The sequence below is a fragment of the Pseudopodoces humilis genome, chromosome 31 (assembly GCF_049639895.1).
Source record: "Pseudopodoces humilis isolate 2021_Gansu_Grassland_sample_001 chromosome 31, ASM4963989v1, whole genome shotgun sequence".
NCBI classification, from domain to species: Eukaryota; Metazoa; Chordata; class Aves; order Passeriformes; family Paridae; genus Pseudopodoces; species Pseudopodoces humilis.
In genome coordinates this window covers 2,586,126-2,601,011 of record NC_142230.1, presented here as the reverse complement: position 1 = coordinate 2,601,011, position 14,886 = coordinate 2,586,126, and the positions used below count along the sequence as shown (strand labels likewise).

General features: G+C 58.7%; 2 protein-coding genes across 6 annotated transcripts; both read right to left on the bottom strand.

The window, feature by feature from the left end:
- Positions 1 to 589: 589 nt before the first annotated feature.
- LOC102111738 (alpha-endosulfine) lies at positions 590 to 7,116 on the bottom strand. 3 transcript variants are annotated; one of them, XM_014260933.2, is made up of 4 exons: positions 6,960 to 7,083; positions 5,717 to 5,994; positions 4,466 to 4,594; positions 590 to 2,690 (listed from the first exon to the last, which is right to left on the bottom strand). In XM_014260933.2, exons 2-4 carry the CDS (start codon positions 5,876 to 5,878, stop codon positions 2,520 to 2,522), a joined length of 462 nt encoding a protein of 153 aa, XP_014116408.2. In that variant the 5' UTR covers positions 5,879 to 5,994; positions 6,960 to 7,083; the 3' UTR covers positions 590 to 2,519. The 3 variants fall into 3 exon arrangements, with proteins under 3 accessions (XP_014116408.2, XP_005532319.1, XP_014116409.1); XM_005532262.3 differs by lacking the exon at positions 5,717 to 5,994 and having other exon boundaries at positions 6,960 to 7,116; XM_014260934.2 differs by lacking the exons at positions 5,717 to 5,994; positions 6,960 to 7,083 and adding an exon at positions 6,769 to 6,794.
- A 508-nt stretch (positions 7,117 to 7,624) lies between these two features.
- Positions 7,625 to 14,553, bottom strand: GOLPH3L (golgi phosphoprotein 3 like). 3 transcript variants are annotated; one of them, XM_014260856.2, is made up of 5 exons: positions 14,477 to 14,553; positions 13,731 to 13,947; positions 9,493 to 9,624; positions 9,262 to 9,376; positions 7,625 to 8,695 (listed from the first exon to the last, which is right to left on the bottom strand). In XM_014260856.2, the coding sequence occupies exons 2-5, from the start codon at positions 13,908 to 13,910 to the stop codon at positions 8,268 to 8,270; spliced, it is 855 nt and encodes a 284-aa protein (XP_014116331.1). In that variant the 5' UTR covers positions 13,911 to 13,947; positions 14,477 to 14,553; the 3' UTR covers positions 7,625 to 8,267. The 3 variants fall into 3 exon arrangements, with proteins under 3 accessions (XP_014116331.1, XP_014116332.1, XP_005532320.2); XM_014260857.2 differs by having other exon boundaries at positions 13,731 to 13,922; XM_005532263.3 differs by lacking the exon at positions 14,477 to 14,553 and having other exon boundaries at positions 13,731 to 14,365.
- Positions 14,554 to 14,886: the final 333 nt, after the last annotated feature.

The following is a 14,886-nucleotide window of genomic DNA, read 5'->3' as shown; positions in this document are numbered from 1 at the left end:
TGAGGGGGAAAGGCAGGAGTGACCGTGCTCCTGTGCCCCGGGGACAGCGGGCACCCGAGGGGTGACAATGGGGGGACAAAGCTGGGACAGGGTGCAAGGATGTCCCTGTGCGAGAGGGCAGCTGGAGCCCCACGGCGAGGAGCGGGGCAGAGATTTGTGTTGAGGGCAGGAGGATAAAACCCCAGCCCCGCGGCCCCCAGACTCTGCTGTGAGCCACAGTGGGAGGCCCCGAGCACCCCTCACCCCCCAGCACCCGGAGAGGTGGGGAGGGGGCTGCCAGCATCACCCCCCACCCCCCTCAGTGCCCACCCAGCTCCGGGGTGGAACGGGAATAAACCCTGGTCAGAACTGCTCCTGCTGGGTCTCATCCTGTGCTGCCAAATCCCTTCTCCCTCCTGCACAAACACACCTGGAAACCAGGGAGAGACGTGGCTGGGGGCTGTCCCCTGCCTCTGTCCCCCCCCAGCACAGGGACAGCCCCGGAGCAGCGACGCCCCTTTGCATCCTTCACTTTACTTCCCCTTTTTGGGTTTTGTTTCCCCTTTTGGGGTTTGTTCTAATAAAAAGCAAGCACGGCACTCCAAAAGAGTTGAACATGTAAAAAATTATATATATTTTTATATATTTGTATCTATTTACAACATGGCTGGGACAGACAGCAGGACATCCAAGGAGGGTGTGCAGCCACTGCCCCAGCCAGGTCACACAGGGGCTGGAAAAGTGCTGGAGCCAGAGCAGGACCCTGTGGGGACAAGGAGCAGGTCCAAATCCCACCACATATCCCTTGTCCCTTCCCCAGAGAGTGGCCAGGAGCAGCCCCAGGGCCCGTTTCTCACGGGAGGATCCAGGAACCAGCTGAAGGCAGACACAAATTCCATCACACCCTCGGCAAACATTCCTGGGAAGCAACACCTTGGTGCAGCCAGCGCCAGGGAAGTGACCCAGGTGACACAGGTTCCCAGGAAACACCCAGGAACACAAAGGGAAAGCTCTGCCCGGGCATCCTTCACTCCTTCCTCCCTTCCTTTGGCCCTTGTGCTTCCAGAATGGAAAACTGGGGCAGGTTTTGGGATTCCCTGGCACACACAATTCCCACTGCATGGAAAAGGCCACTGGGATCCAGGGCACCAGGAGAGGACAGTGCCACCCCCAGCACGTGTGCTGTGCTTCTGCAGGGCTGCAGCAACAGCTTGTTAGCTTTGGGACTTTTTGTTGTGAAGTTGGTGTTAGTTTGGGGGTTTTCTTATTTTTTTTTTTTCCCAGGCTTGAGACAAAGAAAACACAAGAAGGGAAAAAGCAGAAGAAAAAAGAAATCCAAGCTTGGCATGCCTAACACTTTCAAAACAGGCTTGCCTCAACACCCTTCAAATTCCACTCTGGTGCTTTTTATCCCTTTCTGGGTGGTCACTCCCAGTCCTGCCTCTCTCCATTATCAGTTCCAGCAGCACAAGTGGCTCTCCCTGGCTGCTGCAGGTCTGTGAGCACCCAGGCCTGGGAGCAGGAGGTGCCTGGGCAGGGCTCTGCTGTGCCCTGAGCTGCTGCAGCATTCAGCTCCCACCCCCTGGTGCTGGAGAAGAGCTGTCCTCACCTCAGCCTTGGCCAGACACTGCCCTGCTGGACAGAACTGACCAGGGACTGAGGAACTGCCCCCTGGCCTTTGGCCAAGCCCCTCTGGCCAAGCTCAGCCAGGGGCAGCTGTGCTGGGGCTCTACCCCCAACCCAGGCACGAGGATGTTTCAAACCCTGTCCCACACCCGCTGGACACGTCAGCTGAACCAGGGACAGGGCCCAGGCAGCTCAGCCCAACAACACCCCCTGGATTTTTCTTTGTTTCAGCCAATTTCTTCACTTTTGAAGCTCCAACACACACAGCTGACTATGCCTACAGACCTGGGGTCACATTTTCATGATCAGGGATCACACCTGCCAGACCTGGGGTCACATTTTCATGATCAGGGATCACACCTGCCAGACCTGGGATCACATTTTCATGATCAGGGATCACACCTGCCAGACCTGGGGTCACATTTTCATGATCAGGGATCACACCTGCCAGACCTGGGGTCACATTTTCATGATCAGGGATCACACCTGCCAGACCTGGGGTCACATTTTCATGATCAGGGATCACACCTGCCAGGTCTGGGATGACACCTCCTGCCCAGCTGGGTCGGTCTCTGTGACCCCCAAGGCCTCAGCCCCACTGTCCCCTCCTCCAGGTGCCTCCCCTGTCCCTCTCCTGCTCCTCCCAGGGCTGTCCCAGCGAGGATGCAGCATTCCAGTGCCTCTGTGAGCTGGGATGGTTTCAAACAGCTGGAAAATTAAGGCAAAGCCTCGCTGAGAGGAAGGGCCAACCCAACCCTGCCCTGCCCCTGACTCAGATTTGGGGTGTGTTCGCTGCAAAGACTCAAACAACTACGTGGATTCTGGTGCTCCCGTCCCTATGGTACAGTGAAGTTCAATCCATTTAGCCAAAAGAAAAGAGACAAAAAGAGGGCAGCCCCAGCTGAGAGTGCAGGCTACCCCGCCAGCTTGCTGGTGACCAGTGAGGACTTTCTCTGTGGCAGGTCCTGGGGCGTGGGGATGTGGTCTCCTGTCACCAGGTTCTTGTCAGGCCCTGCACTTGGCAGCTGCTTGTTCTTCATCTTCGCCTTGGCCATGTTGTAGTCACCAGAATCGAAGTATTTTTGCTGGAAAAGGGAGATGTGTTTGGGTTACTGGGTGTGCAGGAGCAGGGAACAGCAGAGCCACGAGGATCCTTTCAGGGAGTGTTGGGATTCTCTAAACCACGCCATGAAAACGAGGGGGAAATCCAAGCAGTGAGCCCAGCCCGCTTTAAAAGGCGTTTGGCCACGAGCCAGTGACTCGGCCCAGCCCTGGGTGGCAGCTCCTGTGCCTGACTCAAGGCAGGAGTGACACACTGCAGGCTGCTGGGACCTTTGGCTGGCTGGGACCAGCCTTGACCTACTCTGCCCTTGCTCCACAGGGATTCAGCCCCAGGCCAGAAACCTCAGGAATGCCGAGGGCAGACACGGCAGCTCAGCCCAGGGGCAGAGCCCAGCTGGATCCTCTGGACTGGGATGATGAGCCAGGGTGACAGAGGCAGGACTTTTGCTCCAGGGAACAAATCTTGGCTGCTGCCAAGGCCTTTCCTGGACCATCCAGCTCCCAACAGCTGCAGGGCTCTGCCTGCAAGGCCCTGGCTGGGGGCCACCTCCCAGCTCAAAGGGCATTTCAGTGCCTTATCACACACATCACACCACCCCAGGACTCTGCTCCTTCCCAGCACAGCCTCATCCCACTGCCCAGGAGAGGCTGGAGCCAAGGCAGAGCCAGTGGCAGAGCTGGCCAGGGCTTTGCTGGGCACAGGGAGTGCTCCCCTGGTGTCCTCAGGGAGCTCAGACCTGACAGAAACCTGCTCCAGGTTTGTGTAGCCAGCTTTGGAATGGACCTGCCCCTGGCCAGGGCTGAGCTCTGGGAACACCAGATCTAGGAAAGGAAAAAAGTGATTGTGCAGATGGAATTGTGGCCAGAGGAAAGAGAATGTGTGAGAGACTGTGGGCACCAAGGCCAGGGAGGAAGGAGAGGCAGGAGAAGCTTGAGCTGAAATTCCCTGGCAGCCCATGGGGGCCCGTGGGGAGCACAGACACACCCCCTACCTCTTGGGTGCTTTTTTAGGCTTTATTTCAATTGTTTTTCAGCTCTGATTTGATGGATAATAAATTCTCTTCGTTTCCCCAAGTCCCTTTAGCCCCTGCTGCTGCTCTGAGCCCTCCCTGCCCTTCTGCCAAGGCAGGAGCCTTTTGTTCTCCTGGCTGTGCAGGTGAGGAGGGCAGGGATGGAGCAGCTCTGGGGACACCTGCAATCCAGCCAGGCTCACTGCCCACAGCCCCAGCACAGCCCTGCTCCCTCCCACAACAGCCCTGGGAGAGCTGGGAACAGCCAGGGACAGGGAAGGGCCAGGACAGAGCAAACCCTGCCCAGGGGGTGACAGGGACAGTGGGAATGGCCCTGGGGAGGGGACACAGCCACTGCCTGCCACCAGCCTGGGAGGGATTTGTGTTTTCTGCAGCAGCCCCTGCAAGGAAAGGAGCCAGCAGGGCCAACCTCAGAGGGCTCTTGGAGAGGGACTGAATTCCATCCCTGAGGGATTTAATTCTGTTTTCAGGGAGCAGCACAAGGCGAGGGTTGGCTTTGCAGTGCAGGTGCAGCCAAGCCACTGCTGCAGCACATTGAAATCAGGGCTAAAACCTCAACCCTGGAGCACCCCAGGGAGGGATCCCAGCACTTGTTTCACCTCTAGCTCAGGGGTTTTTCTGCCTGGAACCTTTTAGGTTCGCAGGATTCAGGCCAGGGTGTGGGGACACAGTGGGATGTGCTGGGGGATAGGCAGACCGAGGCAGGCTGTGGAAGGAGGGGCAGTTCTGATCCCTGTGGCCTGTCCCACTGAGGGACACTCACATACCCCTTTCTGCAGCCTCTTCATCAGGAAATCGGAGCCTCCAGGCTTCTGGCCCAGGTTGGGGTATTTGGCCTTGAGCTTGGCCTCCTCTGCCCTCTCGGGGGGGATGGCTTTGTCCTTCTCCTGAGTGTCCTGGAACACAAGGGGGTGTAAATCCCTGGAGCCCCACACCCACCTGAGATGCTGTTACACAACACCCAGCAGCACATTCCAGCCCTGTTGTGCTTCCCTGGTGTCCTGGGGTGACTTTATGATACTGGTATCCCCAATCGTCTGGTTTATGTTATATATTAAGTTCTGCACCTTTAAGACTGGCTTTGGGAGCAAGAGAAGGGGAAGAAGAAGCGCGCAGTTTGTGTTAAGGAAAAACATCACTCCCACACATCCTGCTCCTGGACTGTGGTGTCTGCAGCACGGACAGACAGCGGGACAGAGCTTCTCTCTGGATTTTAGTTAGTTTTAGCTAGCTGAGGCAGAGGAGTTCCCTAGACCTTTGTTTGTTTTTTTCCCAATTTTCTTGGATCTGTGCAAGCCTGCTCTGGACTGAACACCCAGCTAAACCCCGGGAGCTCACGCCTGTGGCCCACCGGGGCCTGGGCCTCGGCACTTTCCAGCGCCGGAGGGACTGATAAGAACCTGAGCGAGCCGAGCTACACCACATGAAAAGGACTTTTCTTCCTAGATTTGCCATCCCATCGAACAGCAAGAGGTTTTATTATTTAATATTACTCAATTTCTGTTAAATAAACAGCTTTTTCCACTTCTCTCTAAGGAATTTTTTTTCTTTTCCCGGACCAGTTAGTGGGGAGGGGCATTTCCCTGGGGAAATCCCCATTTGGAGTTTTCCTTCCTAATTTGCCCTAAACTAAGACACCTGGAAAAGCACTCGGAAAATATTCCCAACACCTTCCCAGCCACAAACAGCCTTTCCCTCCAGGAGCTGTGGGCCAGGGAGAGCTCCCTCCTCTGCCTCCTTCCCACCTGGGAGCCCCTCCAAGCACCCACGCTGACGTTTGGCTCGGCAAACTGGGCTTTTAGGTTGGATTTTGGGAAGAGATTCCTCCCTGACAGTGTGGGGAGGCCCTGGCACAGGTGCCCAGAGCAGCTGGGGCTGCCCCTGGATCCCTGGCAGTGTCCCAGGCCAGGTTGGATGGGGCTTGGAGCAGCCTGGGACAGTGGAAGGTGTCCCTGCCATGGCAGGAGCAGCACTGGGTGAGTCTGAGGAGCCCTTCCAACCCAAACCAGTCCATGTACCCCTGATTTCCCTTCCCAGATCACCCTGGGAGGATATTTAGGTGTCCTGGTAGAATTTGAAAGTTCTGCTGGAGGATTCTGGGAGGTCCCAGGTAGGATCTGGGGTCTCCTGGAAAGGTTCCAGTTAGGATTTGGAGATCCAGGGGATGATTTCCAGATCATCAAGAGGATTTTGGGCTCCTGGGAAGCATTTTGGAGGATCTCAGGTAGGATTTGGGGCTCCTATTTTCAATAATTCCAAGCAGAATTTTGGGTATCCTGGAGAGCTTTTAGGATTCCTAGACAGGATTTTAGGGGTCAGGAGGTCTGACAGCTGCACCCAAAGCTCTCTGTCCTGAAGCCATTCCACAATCTCTGACTGCTTCCCCCAGCACCACATCTCCCAGTCTCCTTCCTCCACACCCATCACTGGTGTTCATCCCCCCGTGTGCCCTGCACGGGCTGGGGGGGCACCACTGCAGCCCAGTGACCCCAAACCCCCACAGCGCTGCCAGCCCCCTCCCACTCCCATCCCAATTACCCCATCCCAATTACCCCAATTACCCCATCCCAGACCCCATCCCAATTACCCCAATTACCCCATCCCAGACCCCATCCCAATTACCCCAATTACCCCATCCCAGACCCCATCCCAATTACCCCAATTACCCCATCCCAGACCCCATCCCAATTACCCCCATCCCAACCCCCCGAGCCCTCTCCCACTCCAGCCACCCCCATCTCAGCCCTGTGATCCCCACCCAGGTTAGTCCCAGCTCATCCCAGGTTAGTCCCAGCCCCCATTACCCCCTCCCAAGCCCATCCCAGCCCCCGTCACCCCCATCCCACCCCCATTCCCCCCTCCCGAGCCCATCCCAGCCCCCTCCACCCCATCCCAGCCCTGTGACCCCCATCCCAGGTTAGTCCCAGCTCATCCCAGCTTAGTCGCAGCCCATCCCAGCTTAGTCGCAGCCCATCCCAGCTTAGTCGCAGCCCATCCCAGCTTAGTCGCAGCCCATCCCAGCCCCCTCCAGCCCCAGTCGCTCCAATCCCACCCCACCAACCCCACGCACCCCCCACGCCGCCATCGAGCCCACGCCGGAAGTCCCGCCCGCCCCCAGCCCCCACAGCCAATCAGAGCTCGCCGTTCGCCAGACGGACAACAGAAATAACCAATCCCTGCACAGGACTGGAAAGAGGGACGTGCGGCCAAGCCAGTGGGAGCCGGCCGTACTCCCCCTTCCTCCCCCGGGGCTTCCCCCACCTGTTTCTCCTGCCCGGTCTCCTCTGTGAAGGCGCCGGTACCGAGCGGGGCTGCCATGGCGGAGAGGGGGCGGCCCCGCGCTCCCTCCGCTGTGTCCGGCCCCGCGCCCTGCTCCAAAATGGCCGTCACCGCCTCCACCACCCCTGCTGTGTAACGGACAGCAGCTCCACCCAATGAACGCACAGAAGGGACCGCAGTGACATCACACCTGACCAATCAGTGCGTGCGGAAGGCGGGACATAGAGACGAGGTAGTGCAAACACAAGGGCGTGGCACCCGCGACTGACAGGAACAGTGACCAATGGGAATCGAGATACACCGAGTGGGCGGGAAAAGAGGCGGAGCCTTGGGCGCGCCTGTCCCGCAGCATCGCCGGTTCGAGACCGGGGCCCCGGGGATGCGGGAAGGCCGCGCAGGACCGGGGGATGCGGGGGGATCCCCCACGGCACCGACCACCCCCGGCCTTGTTCCCGCCGTGGAAAACCGCCTGGGGAAAAAGGGACCCACCCCCACCCAGCAGGGAGCGGCAGCTGAGACCACGCGCAGCTCATGACAGCAGTGTCACCAGCCCGGGGACACCGCGCCCCTCCCGAGCACTGCCAGTGCCCCTTGAAATGCCAATTCCTGGCAGCTGCACCCACTGAAACACAGACAGACCCTGCGGCTGCAGAGAAATACGTTTAAGTGAACTACAGAAGAATAAAGTGGGGGAGGAAGGAAAGGGGTTGTGAACAAAAATAATCACAGTTTAACTTTTTTCCTCACTAGAAAGAGCAGCTGAGCCATGGGGGCACAGCCTGGGGGTCTTTGCAGAGCTGCTCCTCCATGGAGACACGCGGGGCAGGTTTGGGTGCCCCGTGCCAGCCAGGGACAGGGGTGATCCCGACTGCCCAACACCCCCAAACCCTTCCCAGGAGGGTTGTGAGTTCCTCAGGGGAACCCACACAGCTCACAGGCAGGCCCTGGCTGGGGTAGAGGCACCCAGGAGTGTGTCCCAGCCGTGTCTGTGCCGGGGTTTGACCTCTTGGAGCAGCTCCCGGGCCTAGGCTCTGCCCCCCCAGCTCTGCACTGGCCTCAGAAGGAAATCCCCAAGGGTTAAGGAGTGAAGAGCTTCTGCCACCTCTCGCTGGAGGCACGGGGCTGTGGTGGTGGGGGCTCTCACCTCCCACCCCTGCCTGGGGAGAGGAAAGCAAAATCCCCTGGTCCCTCCCCAGGCTGAGCCCACCCACTGCCCCAGGAACTCCAGGTCCCTCTGGGGAGACCCCTGGCTCGCATCAAGGGTCTCCCCTACACCTTGTGAGGTGGCTTTTAGGACTTATTGAAGGCTGCCAGGACGGCCCAGATCATCTCGGTGCCCCTGGCTTTGGCAGCTTCCACCTCAGGGTCCATATCCAGCAGGTCCTTGCTCCTGTTCATGGCCACGTCGTACTTGTCGTCAGCCAGGCTGGCGAAAACGTTCTCCAGCACGTCTGAGGCGTGGGCCAGCACCAGCAGAGCCAGAGTCCTGCGCTCCATGCGCTGGGGATCGTTGACCCAGCGCTCCAGGACGCTCTCCTGGAGCTTCTTCACCAGGCGCTGCTTCTCGGAGGTGTTGCTGACGGGGTGCGTGGTCATGTCGAAGAGCAGGAAGTTCTGCTTCTCCGTGGTCAGGATGCCTTTCTCCACCAGCGCCTTGGCCAGGCGCTCCCGCACGTTGCGCAGCTGGTACTGCAGCTTGAAGGGGTTCCAGGTCTCTCCTGAGGGGTGGGAGATTCTGGTCAAGCTTTGCTTCCCAATCCCAGTGTCCTTCCAGGCTGTCCCTCTGTCCTGCACGGACACCGGGCTCTGCCACCCTGATCCCTTGGCCTGACTCAGAGCCTCCTCTCCCACCTGGCAGAGCTCCCAGGGGCCACAGGCAGCAGATCCCAGGCTTGGATCCCTGCAGATCCAAAGCTTCTTCCACCTGTGGGTTACCCCAGCCTTGGTAAGGCCAGCAGGAACTAACAGGGAGCAAGGCCCAAGATTTCCACCGAGCTCCCAACAAAAAAACACCCAGAAAATCCTTCTCTGCCCCCACATTCAGCCTTCCCCTGAATCTCCCCGTCTCCAGGAATGGCCCAGGGATCCAGGGCCAGGCCAGGGAGAGGGGTTTTGGAGGGATTTGAGGGTCCAGGGTGGTTTTGGGGCTCTGTCACCACCAGATTCTGGAGCTCTGGATGCAGAGGGTGATGCTGGACCTGGGACTCCGGATGGGTTTTGGTGTGTTTGGTGGGCTCTGGGAGATCTTTGGACAGGGGACAATGGAATTTCCACCTGGCCCTACCAGTGAGCAGCTCAATCCAGGTCTGAACCGTCTCTGCTGACTCCGTGGCCTTGATGTGCCGGAGGGTCTCATCCAGCAGCACATCCCCGGTCGGAGCATCCGACTTGAGCATCACCTGAAGGAGCAGCAGGAACACAGGGTCGGGCTGGGGGCAGAGCCAGAGCAGATCCCGCTGCCAGGATGGGGTGGGCAGAACCCCAGATCCTGGCAGGGTTCCTGCAGGAGCCTCACCTTCCTCTCCAGCAGCCTCTTCTTGCGCAGGGACAGCGGCTCCAGGCGGATGCGGCCGCGCAGAGCCAGCTCGATGAGGATCCCGCCCCGCAGCCCCGAGGAGATGCAGTCGTTCCAGAAGGAGGTATAGCCCTGGGAGAGAAGATGGGAAGGAATTCTTCCTCTGTTCAGCCTCCTGTCCCTCCTGGCCTGCTTGGACCCTGTCCAGGAGTTTTCCCTGCTCCTGTCTCTCCAAAGCTTCCCAGATTCCCAGAGGGATGGATTTTCCTCACCAGGTGAGAAGCTCCAATTATCCCCCCCCTCCTGTCCAAAAGCTCCTGCAAACCCTGAGCGGTCCAGGCCGTGCCCTCCTTGCTGCACCCACAACCACGGGCTCCAGCCAGCCCCAGGGCACAAAACATCCAAGGAAAAGTGAGAGAAATGGGATTATTTCCATGGGCACAGCAGGTCAGTGCTGCTGCTGAGGGGCTGCACCCACCCAGGAGCTCTGCCAGGCTCTGTCCCAGTGCTGGCTGTGGATGTGCCTGGTGGCAGGGGAGCTGCAATCTGCTCTTCTCCTTGAGGAAATTCCCCAACCCCAGCCCCATTGAGAGCCCCTAGATGTTCCCAAGAATCAACATCAGGCCTGGGAGGAGCTTCCCCACAACCCATGGGGCTCCAGCAAGACCCAGTTCCCACAGGAGCTTCACAGAGCCATGGAATGGCTTGGATTGGATGTTAAAAATCATCCAGTTCTACCCCCAACCATGGCAGGGACACCTCCCACTGTCCCAGGCTGCTCCAAGCCCTGTCCAACCTGGCCTTGGGCATTGACAGGGATCCAGGAGCAGCCACAGCTGCTCTGGGCAACTGTGCCAGCCCTCCCAACCCTGACAGGGAGGAATTTCTTCCCAAAATCCCATCTAAACCTCCTCTTTGTCGATTTGAAGCCATCCCTCCTTGTCCTGGCATTCCAGGCTGTTGCTGTGGCCTCATCCTGAGAGCTGCAAGCTCCAAAGGCAAAGAATTTGGGAAGGAAGAAGGTGCAAAGGTTTGGGAAATACAACCCACAGAGAACCAGGAATTGAAAAAGGAATTTGACCCAGGAAAAAGAGGACAGAGGGAGAAGAAGATAAGGGAGATCAGACACATAAAAGGGAGCAGCAAACAGGAGAACTGTGCACAGGACAGTCCTGGCCTGGAACTGCAGCCAGGGAGATCGGAGCTGGGAGAAAAATCCCCCTGGACAAGGAAGCCCAGGGAAGGGCAGGGAGGGAACTTCCTGTTCCCTGAGGTTCAACAACACTCAGCTGATGCTTTCCAAGAGAGCTGGCTCTGGTTTGGAGCAGTGGGGCAGCCCAGGTGACCTTTCCCTTCCCTTCTTCCACTCCTCTTTCATTCCCTGACGAGAACAAAGCCCAATTGTTTCCTGCTGTTCCAGTGAGGGCCAACACGGAGCAGCGTTCCTTGGATTTCAGGGCAAGCCAGGAGCAGCCAGGGCTCAGGGAGAGGCTCAGGGGGCTGGGCTGGCATCTGAGGGGTGCCCAAGGGAAGGGTGATCCTAGTGGGATCGAAGCCACGACCTGCTGGTTTGAAGGGAGACCCCAACGCTCCTGGAATGGGTTCCTGGTAGGAAAATCCCTTTCTGCTGCTCTTTCTCTGGATGGGAAACAGGGAGGGAAGGACAGGTCTAAAATCTACCAGGAGACTGGTGAAAAGTGACCCAGTGAGCCCCTTCCCAAGGAAAACAGGCTGGGAGCCCTCAGCCCTCCCCCAGGGAAGGTTTTCCAGCCCCATGGGTGAATTCCTGTCCCCAGCTCTGTTTGAGCAGGACATGTGGACACTGGGCTTGCCCAGCACAGAGAACCATAAAAAAAACGAAAATCTTTATTTGCTTTCTTCATTTCCTTGTGAGGGAAGACAAAGCAACCTTTCATTCCTGCCCTCCTGGTTTCCGCTCCTGGGTTTTGCTCATGGCTTTACAAACAAGTTTTCCAGGAAAGGGTGTGAAGACGAGCAAAGGTTTCGATTTCCTGGCCTCAAGGGCATGTTACCCCTAGGAAATTTTAAATTCCAAACCAGTTGAAAACTCCTGGGTTATTTCCAGCTTCTGGAATCAGACTGGTTACAAAAGCCAGGCTGGTTTGCAGCCAGGTCCTCCTACATGGACAGACTGGTACTTTAAATAATGAAATTACACCGTGAGCTCATAGAATTTGGCCAAAATTGTCTTGTTTTTCCCCAGTCATCAAACCATGAGTGAACACTCGGGCTGTGAAAACAGAGCTCAGTTCAGGGCCAGGCTGCTGCTGCCTCTGGTCATGTGGGACAGGAATGTGGAAGGACAGGATGGAAAAAAAAGAAAAGTTTGACAAGGTTTTTCCCGCCCCCATATCTGTTGTGCTCTCCCAGGTTCCTGGTGGCTGAAGGGCCATTCCCAGGATACATTAACCAAGCCAAGAACACCAAACACAGCCCAGGAAAAAAAGCAGCCCACAGCACCCCACTCCCAGGCTGCTCTCAAATATTTGCTCCAGGATTATTTGCATTGTGTTCCCTTTACAGCCTCAAGCTCCTGCCACTTCCTACTTGGCTCCTAGATGTTATCTGGGGTTCTCAAACAGGACAGCCCCAGCTCCTGCCACTGTCACATCCCGCAGCTCCCCCGGGCTGGATCCGGGCTGGATCCGTGTGACAGCACAGAACCAGCTGGGAGCAATCCAGAACTGCAGAGCCCTAAGGAAAAACAAGGTTCAGGCACCTCACAGGGGTTTAATCCCACCCCTGAGGAATGAATCCACCACAGCTCCGCAGGGTGGGAGACAGGCTCACACAGGAATCATGGAATCATTACAGCTGGAAAAGATCTCCAGGATCACTGAATTCCATCTTGACCAAAGCGGGTTCCTGGAGCTGGAAAGCCTCTGTAGAAGCTTCTGCTCTGCCACTGTCACCCCAAGAAGCACATGGGGCACCTGGCTGGCTTTCCCTGGTCTACAATTCCCTATTTACATGTCAGGAGCAGCAGATTTTGGAATCGTGGAATGGTTTGGGTTGGAAGGGACCTTAAAAATCAACCAATCCCATTCCCTGTCATGGCAGGGACACCTTCCACCAAACCAGGTTGTTCCATCCAGCCTGGCCTTGGACACTTCCAGGGATGGGGCAGCCATGGAATAACCTGTGCCAGGCCCTCACCACCCTCACAGCTGAAGATTCCTCAAGCTGATCCAGAAGATGGATGCAGGGGTGAAGACCAGGCCCAGGGACAGCACAGGCAGGGCCAGGCAGCTCAGAGAACTCGACAGGAGGCATCTTCCCCTTGCCCACAGCTCCTTCCAGGCAGAGCTGATAAAAGAATTCCTGGCAGCTGATAAGCACCAATCAATTCTGTTTGATCAGGATCCCCTTCCTACAGGGAACAGCCCTCTGGGAATACCCAGCTCTGCAGTCCCCCCACTGCTGCCAAGGAAAGCCAGTGGCAGGCACACAGGAGGAGCTCCCAGTGCTGACATTCCCACCCAGCCCCATCCCCACTCCTGCCTGGCCCAGGAAGCCACCAGAGGTGCAGCTTCTGTTCCCTCTCCATTGTGGGTCCAGACTCAGCCCGTGCCTGCTCCCAGCCCAGCTGACTCTGCTGCCCTCTGCCTCTTCCCTCAAGAGCTACCTCTGCTCTTTTCCACATGAATTTTTCAAGAGCAGAGCAGTGCTCACAGTGTCCCTGTGGGACAGGAGGGTGCATCGAGGCTGGAGAGGAGGATGTTCACCCTTTGATAAACCAGGTGAGGCTCTTTCTATGCATGGTTTCAGCCCTGGAAGGAACAACCCCACCACTGTTGTGCACAGGGCAGTGAAACAACACCCCCAGGGCACCTCTCGCCTCCTGCCACTGTCCCCAAGGCAGAGCTGGTGGGACAGCAGTTATCAGCCATATCCACAGCTCAGGGTGCCCAGAGCAGCTGTGGCTGCCCCTGGATCCCTGGAAGTGTCCAAGGCCAGGCTGGATGAGGCTTCGAGCAGCCTGGGATAGCAGAAGGCATCCCTGCCTATGGCGAGGGTTTGGAACTGGATGAGCTTTACAGTTCCTTCCAACCCAAACCATTCCATGATTCTGTGATTCTAAGCAGGTTCTAAGGGTCTAAGGGAGAGCATTGAGAAGAATCCATCCAATCTCTTCTGCTGCTCCCCGAGAGCCTCAAGTCCAGGTTGACCAAGTGTTGCCACACCACTGCCCACGTGCCACCAGACACCTGCCTCACCTCCTTGTCTTTCAGCCCCAGGAGCAGCACCTCCTCCATGAGCGTGAGCCGGATGTCTTTGGAGTCATCGGGATCATCCTCGTTCAGCTCCCTGTCCGCAGCCGCATCCTCCTCGCTGTCCGGCTTCTTGTCCGAGCTCCTGCCCTCCACCCGCCGGCCCCGGTGCGTGAGCGTCGTCATCTCCCGCTGCAGCTGGGCACGGGAGAGCCCAGGTTTGCTAAACACGACGGGCAGTGCCGGTGCTGAGCCCCCAAACCCACTCCCCAAGACCACGGGACCCCTTCTACCCCGGGATTTCCAGCTTCCCCTTCCCAGGACGGTGTCGCAGGCGGTGACAGGGAGGGGAGTGACCCCTGGGGGTGCTGGGAGGGTGGGAGCCGCAGGTTCTGGCGGGAGCCCTGAGGCGCAGAGGAGCCCCCGAGGCCTCACGGGCGGGTCCCGCACCCTGAGGGGACGCGGGGCGCCGGCAGCGTCCCGGGACGGCCCCATCCCCCCGCCCGCGGCCCCCGCTGCGTCCCAGCCGCCTCCCAACCATGGCCCGGCTCTGCCTCACCCCCCGGGCTCTGTGCCACCCCTCCCGGCCCCGGCCCGGCTCTATCCCGCTCCTCCGGCCCGCTCCGTCTCGCCCCGCCGGACCAGCCCCGCTGCATCCCGCCCGCCGCCTCAGCGCCCCACGGGTGAAGATTCACCCCCCCACACGAGGGCTGGGGAGCTGCCAACGCCCCCCGCCCGCTGCCCGGCCTCACCGCGGCCCGGCGGGTCCGCCCGGCCCGCTCCGCTCCGGGGCCGCGGGCAGGAAAAGCCTCCCCGGGGCCGCCGCCGCTTCCTGGGCTCCGCTGGCCCCGCCCGCACCGCGGCTCCAACCAATGGGAACCCGCGCGGGCCGGAGCAGCCAATGAGCGAGGCCGGGATGGGCAGACGGGCGGGACTTCCCCTTGTCTGTCAGGGGTGGCTCCGCCCCCGCCCGCGTGTCCTGCCCCGCTCCCGTTCCTGTCCCGTTCCCATTCCTGCTCCCGTTCCTGTCCCGTTCCCATTCCTGCTCCCGTTCCCATTCCTGCTCCCGTTCCCATTCCTGCTCCCGTTCCTGTCCCGTTCCCATCCCCGCTCCCGTTCCTGTCCCGTTCCCATTCCTGCTCCCGTTCCTGTCCCGTTCCCA